At 54.3% G+C, this 10,346-nt stretch overlaps 2 protein-coding genes across 2 annotated transcripts in view; one reads left to right on the forward strand and one right to left on the reverse strand.

Moving 5' to 3' along the window:
* Positions 1-1,157: 1,157 nt before the first annotated feature.
* Positions 1,158-2,687, reverse strand: LOC108802187 (vegetative cell wall protein gp1-like). Its single transcript, XM_018574056.1, has one exon. The coding sequence runs from the start codon at positions 2,685-2,687 to the stop codon at positions 1,158-1,160; it is 1,530 nt and encodes a 509-aa protein (XP_018429558.1).
* A 5,300-nt stretch (positions 2,688-7,987) lies between these two features.
* The window catches only part of PDP2 (pyruvate dehyrogenase phosphatase catalytic subunit 2), an 8,913-nt gene continuing 6,554 nt past the window's right edge, over positions 7,988-10,346 (forward strand). Inside the window, exon 1 of the mRNA XM_018574057.1 lies at positions 7,988-9,577. Within this exon, the coding sequence (XP_018429559.1) occupies positions 8,044-9,564 (1,521 nt within the window). The 5' untranslated portion in view covers positions 7,988-8,043 and the 3' untranslated portion in view covers positions 9,565-9,577. The remainder of the gene's footprint in view (positions 9,578-10,346) is intronic.

A 10,346-nucleotide genomic window follows, 5' to 3' on the forward strand; every position in this document is an offset into this window, starting at 1 on the left:
CCCTCTATTCTCTCTCCTCCTCCGGTTCGTTCTCTCTCTCTCCTTCTTCTCTCTCTCCCCCTCTTTTCTCTCCCGCTGTTCCTTCTCACCCCCCCTCACATTGGAGAGATTAACTCTCATTTCCTGTTGTCTCTACAGAACAGGAAGTGGGAAATCTCCCCACTGGGAAACAAGCTTTCCTACACTATAACATCTCGTAGGAACAATTGACTTCTTTGCGGTGCGTTAGCAGGCATTATTCAGCTCGTCCACGTGCGTTGCATTAAGGACGGGCCATTTAAAATGGATGGGTGACCAACGCAGACAGGAAGTGAGGGGAACTCTGCGACAGAGACACGGACAGAGTGACCAACGCACCCTAATGTGCCGAAAAATGCACATGACCCTTTAAATCTAATACAATGCACCAGCATGCGTTGTGGCAGATCTCCTGGGACGCGAAACGCAGACGGAACAGTCTGCCGATGTCACCAGACAGGAAACACAATCAGGTCACACAATGCGGGAACCCACAGCGAGACCTGAAGAGTGACAACCACCTAATGTGACCTAATTTCCTGTCCGGGTGACAACAGTTTCACCAAACAGGAAGTGAGGGGGAACTCTCCAACAGAGACACAGACAGACATAAAAATCTGGCAGGGGTTCCAGCCCCCCCCCTCTAGGAGATCATTGCGCCAAAACATCCAGAAAAACGACCCAGCGCACCGCAAACCATGACGGATTTTTACCATGTTCTATGATGCAGGTGACATGCGTTTTGGGGCATGCGCACGGCAGCGAAGTGTGCACGCGGACCCATCCATCCCAAATTTATCCAAAACTAAAAAAAAACACATTTGGCTGGAAGCATTGCACCCTCCGGGGTCCCCGGGGCAATGATCGGAGCGCACAGCATTCAGCGTTGTCACAGAGATCCTCAGCTGGAGGGAACAGGAAGCAACACGAACACATGTGCATTGTAGTCAGAGGGCGTGTAGGGGGAGGAGCCAGCACAGGGGGGGAGGGGTCAGACAAGAGGGCTTGTCTGTGGCTTCCAATCCTCTGCTGGAGTCACAGATCAGCCGCTCAGAGAGTCAGACCGTCAGCGGAGGAGCAGCCCAGAGTCGTACCGACTCCATATTGTCCGCGCAGCCGCCGGTGAGTCCTCATTGTTGTTACATTGAATCGTTCTCTTCTCTGCTGACATGATCCGTCTGTCCGCCTTCCGCCCTCTCTGTAGCATCGGAGGGTGTCCGGGGACCCCCACAGGGGAAATCCCCCCCCCCGTAGTCACCAGAGTGTGGCTGCACCTCCCTGGAATGCTCTGTCCCCGGAATCCGGATGGGGGCGTGTCCTGAGACACTTTGTTCCCTCCTCCTGTGTATCAGTACCGCCTGGACCGAGAAGAGGAGGGGGGACCCTGAAAGCTTGTCCTGGGAAAGGGGGGCTGGGGTCCCGAAAGCTTGCCCTGGGAAAGGGTGGCTGGGGTCCCGAAAGCTTGCCCTGGGAAAGGGTGGCTGGGGTCCCGAAAGCTTGCCCTGGGAAAGGGTGGCTGGGGTCCCGAAAGCTTGCCCTGGGAAAGGGTGGCTGGGGTCCCGAAAGCTTGCCCTGGGAAAGGGTGGCTGGGGTCCCGAAAGCTTGCCCTGGGAAAGGGTGGCTGGGGTCCCGAAAGCTTGCCCTGGGAAAGGGTGGCTGGGGTCCCGAAAGCTTGCCCTGGGAAAGGGTGGCTGGGGTCCCGAAAGCTTGCCCTGGGAAAGGGTGGCTGGGGTCCCGAAAGCTTGCCCTGGGAAAGGGTGGCTGGGGTCCCGAAAGCTTGCCCTGGGAAAGGGTGGCTGGGGTCCCGAAAGCTTGCCCTGGGAAAGGGTGGCTGGGGTCCCGAAAGCTTGCCCTGGGAAAGGGTGGCTGGGGTCCCGAAAGCTTGCCCTGGGAAAGGGTGGCTGGGGTCCCGAAAGCTTGCCCTGGGAAAGGGTGGCTGGGGTCCCGAAAGCTTGCCCTGGGAAAGGGTGGCTGGGGTCCCGAAAGCTTGCCCTGGGAAAGGGTGGCTGGGGTCCCGAAAGCTTGCCCTGGGAAAGGGTGGCTGGGGTCCCGAAAGCTTGCCCTGGGAAAGGGTGGCTGGGGTCCCGAAAGCTTGCCCTGGGAAAGGGTGGCTGGGGTCCCGAAAGCTTGCCCTGGGAAAGGGTGGCTGGGGTCCCGAAAGCTTGCCCTGGGAAAGGGTGGCTGGGGTCCCGAAAGCTTGCCCTGGGAAAGGGTGGCTGGGGTCCCGAAAGCTTGCCCTGGGAAAGGGTGGCTGGGGTCCCGAAAGCTTGCCCTGGGAAAGGGTGGCTGGGGTCCCGAAAGCTTGCCCTGGGAAAGGGTGGCTGGGGTCCCGAAAGCTTGCCCTGGGAAAGGGTGGCTGGGGTCCCGAAAGCTTGCCCTGGGAAAGGGTGGCTGGGGTCCCGAAAGCTTGCCCTGGGAAAGGGTGGCTGGGGTCCCGAAAGCTTGCCCTGGGAAAGGGTGGCTGGGGTCCCGAAAGCTTGCCCTGGGAAAGGGTGGCTGGGGTCCCGAAAGCTTGCCCTGGGAAAGGGTGGCTGGGGTCCCGAAAGCTTGCCCTGGGAAAGGGTGGCTGGGGTCCCGAAAGCTTGTCCTGGAGAGGTGATGCCCCCTATAGATGGGGAGGTGACGGTCCCCGGTTGGCTGTGCGGGGTGCTGGCTGTGCGGTGACTCATCTGGCAGTGATTTAGTTATAGGTGGAGTCACGACTCCGCGGGGTTAATTGTTGTTGTGTTTGTGATGAAACATTTTCTGTCACATTGTCTCCCAATAATATTCCCGATCAGCTGATCCCGTCATCTCCCCGACCCGGAATATTTCTCTTCTCCTCTCTGCCTCCAGGTATCCAAAACTCTTTATTCCCTCCTCCCCTTTTCTGGATCCCCATGTGACCCCCCCCTCTGATATAAGAAGTGTACCGATTCCTCTCAATACTAAAAAATTTTAGTCTGTGTCCCCTTTGGAGGCATTTCCCATCACTTCCTGTCCAGACAGGAAGTAAGATCTCTCCAGTAGGTGGATGTGACACAGCGAGGGGCCTCTCATAGTCTTGGAGTCAGTGGGGGGCTCCTCGGCCCGGTATCTGCTCTGCGGGCGGCAGTGATTGGTCGGCGGCAGAGAATGACCAGCACGCTGGAAATTGTTTAATCTGCGATCACATGACGATGGCGGTAGCTGAACGCTCCACCCCGGATGCCGGGTGATGGATGTGCAGTATACAAACGCTCTCACTATCGGACGGGGTCACATGACCACAGCGCATATCTCAGAATCGTCTCTCGGTTTTATATCTTGCTGAGGATTGCGGCACATCGCCGACACCGGCAGGCGCGCGTCACGTGGCAGAGATCCCCCCCCCCCGTGTATGTAATATGGTAACAGTGTTGGGTCATGTGATCGGACACGTTGTATTGTGTGTGGTGTCAGATTGCCGGATTGCACAATTGGCGTTCTCGTCATCGGCTCCCCGGAGGCCCAGCGAGGGGTTAAACGTGCCGGCATGGGCGGGAATTGTTGAACCTACTTCCTGGTCATGTGACCCGCCCCCAGCGACTGTAAATAAAGCGACACGTGACCTGCAGATTGTTACACAATGGCGTCCAGAGCGCGTCTTCCCGACTTCCCCCACACAGACAGATCTTGTGTCAGGTTTCATCTGTCGGGTCGTCTGCGTTTACCGACGTCGCATGTTACAATCTTCCCAAAGCTCCCCACCCACCATGCAATCTGATTGTACAATCTCCTCACAGCTCCCCACCCACCATGCAATCTGCTTGTACAATCTCCTCACAGCTCCCCACCCACCATGCAATCTGATTGTACAATCTCCTCACAGCTCCCCACCCACCATGCACCCCCCCGGTGTACTCTCTGATCTGCGGCATTTATTGTCCTGGAAACCATCGTGTGACATGCGTTGTAATGCCCTTTTGCATTTCAATATTAATCAAGTGTCTGTGGGGTGCGCTGTGTGCGGAGGGGGGGTTGTGACCTGTGAACTGGATTCGCCGCATCCCGCCAGAGCCAATCTGATTGTATTTGCCAATTTCTGGCTAGAACAATAGCTCGGCGAATGAGAACGATCCGTATCTGCTGCACGATGGAACATTCCAGTCTGAACTCTCCGTGAATGGAAAATTCCAGCGACTGTCGGAGCCTCCGGATGGTTCTGGAAAGATGTCGGTTTGCCTTTAATCTGCTGCTAAGATTCTACGGAGAGTCTCATTCTGGGCGGAGAGGCGGCTGTGAACTCCCATTGCTGGCGGTGAAATGAACCCGCTCACCTTCCACATTCCTAGGCCACGCCCCCTGCTGGCTGCTCTGAGAACTGCGACGCTGCAACCACCTTACTTTTGTTGTTGTTGCCTGTCACATGGTGTTGGCAGCTCATTCCTTTCATTTGGCTTCCTAAACAACCCTAAAAATATAAGTGGGCCCCTTCGTGTCTCACATGTGTAATATGTCATTAGATGTGTGCAGTACATGGTGTGTTCCTTTAAATACAGCTCTATAGATGTTTGACTAACTGAGCTTATCTCAGCAGTGACCTGATAAGAAGTATGCACGGGCTGTTTTTTTGGTCCTGGGGGGGAGGGGGAGAAAGGTCGGAGGGTTCACCCCATATACATTCTTACACTCGCTGTGCGTCCTGAAGAGAACTGCGGAGCGCCTTCTGTAAATGATAGTTTAATCCTCCGGCTTCAGCACTCTGTGACTTTCTGACCCAGGACAAGCGTGCCGAGCAGAAGTCATCCGGATCCGCGTGCTTCTTCCTGGATAGCCGCCCAAAAAGTAAAATTAAGGCAAAAAGCAAAGCCAATTTTTTTTGTACAAGTTCCGATACTTCCCCTCCGAGAACTCACCGATACCGATACTACAGAAAAAAGGTGTCATGTGACAGTTTTTCTAAAACAATACAAACGAATTATTTTAGGACAGTGGCGGAGCGCGGGGGGCCTGGACGCAGCTGCGATTTGCCGAGACCCTGGCAGTCCTGCCACTGACTCCATGCTGCAGAGGGACTACAGATCCAAGCAATACATTACACAGCAATGCAGAATAATACCGTCAGCTATAGAGGACTACAACTCCCAGCAATACATTATACAGCAATGCAGAATAATAATACCAGCTATAGAGGACTACAGATCTCGGCAATACATTACACAGCAATGCAGAATAATACCGCCAGCTAGAGATGTACCGATATCAATGCTAGTATCGGTATCAGTGCCTACGCCAAGTATTTGGGCGAGTACTCTGATACCTTCCCCGATACCAGATCTTCAGGTCAGAGGGAGAGTTCCTCTGACCAGCAGTGCCACGAGGGTACATGGAGCTGGCTTCCCGAATGGCCAAGAAGCCAGGTTAATGCTGATTCACTGGGAAGCCGGCTTCCTGGCCAATCAGGAAGCCGGGCGGCAGGTAATAACCCACCTCCCAGCTTCCTGCTTGGCTGGGAAGCCGGCTCCATGCTGACTTGGGTGGGAAGCCGGCTCCCCAGCCAATGGACATCGAGCCGGCCAAACAGCTGACTTGATACTGATTGGCTGGGAAGCCGGCTTCCCACCCAAATCGCCATGGAGCCGGCTTCCAAGGCAATCAAGAAGCCGGGCAGGGTGTTCTTACCTGCCGCCCGGCTTCCTGATTGCCCGGGAAGCTGGGTCCAAGCTAGCGGAAGCATCGGTATCGGCGTGGACCGAAATGTAAATCTCGATACCAGAAAAACAGTATCGGTGCATCCCCACCACCAGCTATAGAGGACTACAAATCCCAGCAATACATTATACAGCAATGCAGAATAACACCGCCAGCTATAGAGGACTACAACTCCCAGCAATGCAGGATAATACCGCCAGCTATAGAGGACTACAACTCCCAGCAATACATTATACAGCAATGCAGGATAATACCGCCAGCTATAGAGGACTACAACTCCCAGCAATACATTCTACAGCAATGCAGGATAATACCGCCAGCTATAGAGGACTACAACTCCCAGCAATACATTATACAGCAATGCAGGATAATACCGCCAGCTATAGAGGACTACAACTCCCAGCAATACATTATACAGCAATGCAGGAAAATACCGCCAGCTATAGAGGATTACAGATCCCAGCAATACATTATACAGCAATGCAGGATAATACCGCCAGCTATAGAGGATTACAGATCCCAGCAATACATTATACAGCAATGCAGGATAATACCGCCAGCTATAGAGGATTACAGATCCCAGCAATACATTATACAGCAATGCAGGATAATACCGCCAGCTATAGAGGATTACAGATCCCAGCAATACATTATACAGCAATGCAGGATAATACCGCCAGCTATAGAGGATTACAGATCCCAGCAATACATTATACAGCAATGCAGGATAATACCGCCAGCTATAGAGGATTACAGATCCCAGCAATACATTATACAGCAATGCAGGATAATACCGCCAGCTATAGAGGACTACAAATCCCAGCAATACATTACACAGCAATGCAGAATAATACCGCCAGCCATAGAGGACTACAAATCCCAACAATACATTTAATAATAATATGTTGCTACATACTCTGATGTCTCAGGCGTAGGGTCTGAGGAGGGGTCTGGATTGTCTCAGGAGGGTCAGCTGTGAGGGCGGCAGAAGCAGTGTAAACCGGTGCCGTGAGGTCCTCGGCAAGCGCGGGACCTCAGGCAGCCACTTCAGTTTTAACATTTTTAAGCACCGGTATCGGTTATTAGTATCGGGGCATATTCACCAGTACCCGTGAAAATGCCCTGTATCAGCTCTGATATTGGTATCTGTGAAAATACTGCATTAGGGCCACTGGGTGGAGCTGAGGATCCTAGGAAATAAATGCCTCTTAGTAACATGAGCTATACAAATGTAACCATCACAGAGAGGGAGTCGGCAGATAAATCCCCAAAGTAAGTAGCAGCAATGGTCACATGATCCGCGGATTCCCTCCGGTTGTTGCATTGTATCTTCTTACTGAGATGTATTTATTTCCTCGGATCCTCGGCGCCATCTGGTGGCCATAGGGAGGTATTGTCTCCTATCATTACTGTCCATAATATTTGAAGACCAGAAGACAATAAAGTCTTCAGAACATTCGATATGCTCCCCTCTTATTATTATTATTATTATTATTATACAGGATTTATATAATGCCAACAGTTTGCGCAGCGCTTTACAATATAAGGAAGACGTTACAATCACAATACAATTCAAGTCAAGATGGTAAGGAGCAGGGGCATTACTAGAAATCACAGGGCCCCATAGCAAAATTTTGTATGGGGCCCTGTGATTTCTAGTTACACCCCTTGAAGAGCCCACATAGTTCACCTGAGGGTGACCCTGCAGAGCCACCATAGACTATGGTGGGTTCTGCAGGGTCACCCTCAGGTGGGCTGACCACACTCCTTACCTGTCTACCTCTTCTTCCTCCGTCTTTCCTCCTCCGTCGCCGGGCCCGCCCCCTCCTCCGTCACGTCTGATGCTGACCCCCGGCCCCGCCTCCCCGCACGTCCAGCCTCCTCCACCGCCGCTGCTGACTCTCATTGACTCGGCAGCGGCTATGGAGAAGAACGCAGCGCTGCACAGATCACGGTGATCTGAACAGCGGCGCGTTCGAACCCATAGCGACCCAGGCGTCCTGCACAGCATCAGGGGGGTGTCCTGTGCCCGGGCCCCATAGCGGCCGCCTGGGTCGCTATGGCTATTGTTACGCCACTGGTAAGGAGGGCCCTGCCCCTGAGGGCTTACAATCTAAAAGGGAGGGGCCAGTGAGCCCTTTTCACACAGAATAGTCGAATGTTCATGCAGTTTAGTTATGTACATTCTATACATCGGACCCCCTTGGTGTACACGCAGTGTAGTCGCCGTTTTTTTTGATGTTTTTGTGATTTTTCTGATGATCCTGTAGCCGATAACGGTCTAATATGTTTTTTTTTTTCTCCTCCTCCAGGCAATTGAATTCTTCGTTGATCTAAAGACCAGAAACTTCTCTCCATCTGGCGTCGGGTAGAATGTCCAGGACCTTCTCCGGGTGGATCCTGAGGACAGCGAAGCATCAGGTCAACCTGCTCCATGCAGAGAAACGTTCTTATTCGCAATGTCTGATGAGAAGAGCCCACGCAAGATGGCGGCGAGCGCGCTCTGCTAGTGCCGCCACGCCCGCCACGTGTCTGTGCTACCCGCTGGTCTACTCCTCGCACCGCTCCTACCGGCACACGGCCGAGGATGTCCACTTCCAGTTGTTACCGGAGCAGATTAACGACATCCTGCGAGCCAATGAGCAGTCCTGCAAGGTGGCGGACGGCGACGCCAAAAGCCGCAGCACCGTCCTAAAGTTCGAAAGCAACATCCTGGCCTCCAACACGCCGTGCGAGGACCGCCGGAGTGCCGCCGCCTGCCTGCAGACCAAGGGGCACATGTTCGGCATCTTCGATGGCCACGCCGGGGCCGCGTGCGCTCAGTCGGTCAGCGAACGCCTCTTCTACTACATCGCCGTCTCCCTGATGCCCCAGGCGACCTTGGAGGAGATCGAGCTCGCCCGGGAATGCATGAAGCCCGTCCTGCCCATCCTCCAGTGGCACAAGCACAAGAACGATTACATGTACCGGGAGATCGCCTCGTTTTACGTTGACCACCTGCGGGTGTTCTGGCAAGAGCTCATCGACCTGGACAATGAATCCGGAATGAGTGTGGCGGACGCCATGACCTACGCCTTTAACAGGCTGGACTCTGACATCTCGCTGGAGGCCCAGGCCCCCACCGAAAAGAAGTTCATCCGGAACCTCACCTTGCAAATCGCCTTTTCCGGGGCCACGGCCTGCGTCTCGCACGTAGACGGCGTCCACTTGCACGTGGCCAATTCCGGAGACTGCCGGGCGGTGTTGGGTGTCCAAGACCAAAGTGGCGCGTGGTCCGGTGTCCCGCTCACGGCTGACCACAATGCTTTTAACCCGTCGGAGCTGCGGCGGACCTTCCGGGCCTTCGGGGACGTTCGCTTCAAATGGAGCGAGGAGCTGCAGAAAAGCGTCCTGCAGAACGCATGCGATGCGGAACCTTTAAACATCTATCAGTATTACCCGGCAAACTACCACACCCCTCCGTACCTCACGGCGGCCCCGGAGGTCACCTACCACAAACTGAGGCCGCAGGACAAGTTCCTGGTCATGGCCTCCGATGGACTGTGGGACATGCTGGACAACCAGGAGGTGGTGCGCCTGGTGGCGGGGCACCTTTCCGAGATCCGCAATAAGGAGCTCTCCGTGGTGAAGCGCAGCCTGGGCACCATGCACAACATTCTTCTTCAGAGGCGGAGCGGCAGGGTCAACGCGCAAGAGCAGAACGTGGCCACACACCTCATCCGCCACGCCGTCGGCACCAATGAGGACGGCGAGGTGGAACAGGAGAGACTGGCGGCCATGCTGAGCCTGCCCGAGGATCTGTGCCGGATGTACAGGGACGATATCACCGTGACCGTTATCTACTTCAACTCCAGCGCCATTGAAGCACATTACCGGGAGAGCGAGCAGCGGTAGAGACGCCACATCGGTGGCCCCGCCTCCCGCCTTGTGAAGACTTCCAAATGATTTTATTTTCTGTACAGTAATGATGATATTTGACCACTAGGTGGAGCTGTTTGCATTTTTTTAAATAGATGTTTTATTCTAATACACAAAGTTGTGTTCAGTTTTCTATCGGCAGTGTGAGCAGCGCGAGTGTTCCCTGGCTGCAACCGATAATGAGGAGCTCCCACCATCCCTGTGCTGAGTTCCCGGGTCTGTACACTCGCTGTGCCCATAATGAGGAGCTCCCACCATCCCTGTGCTGAGTTCCTGGGTCTGTACACCTGCTGTGCCCATTATGAGGAGCTCCCGCCATCCCTGTGCTGAGTTCCCGGTTCTGTACACCCGCTGTGCCCATTATGAGGGGCCCCCACCATCCCTGTGCTGAGTTCCCGGGTCTGTACACTCGCTGTGCCCATAATGAGGAGCTCCCACCATCCCTGTGCTGAGTTCCCGGGTCTGTACACCCGCTGTGCCCATTATGAGGGGCCCCCACCAGCCTGTGCTGAGTTACTATTTTATAGATTTGAGAATGTAACAGGAGGAATGGCAACACCCAAAAATCCAAAGGAAGTGTGACCAGATGATCTCAGCAGCAGCATTCCCAACCAATAAATCCATCAACTAGACATTGACCCATAACTGAAACGCTTGGGTGGACTGGCAGGGATGGCGGCGGTGATGGTGGGGGGATGGTGGTGGTGGTGGAGGGGATGGGGGTAGGGATGGGGGTGGTGGGGATGGTGGTGGCAGGG

Source organism: Nanorana parkeri, unplaced genomic scaffold, assembly GCF_000935625.1.
Source record: "Nanorana parkeri isolate BGI_ZX_2015 unplaced genomic scaffold, ASM93562v1 scaffold2703, whole genome shotgun sequence".
Classification (NCBI taxonomy): domain Eukaryota; kingdom Metazoa; phylum Chordata; class Amphibia; order Anura; family Dicroglossidae; genus Nanorana; species Nanorana parkeri.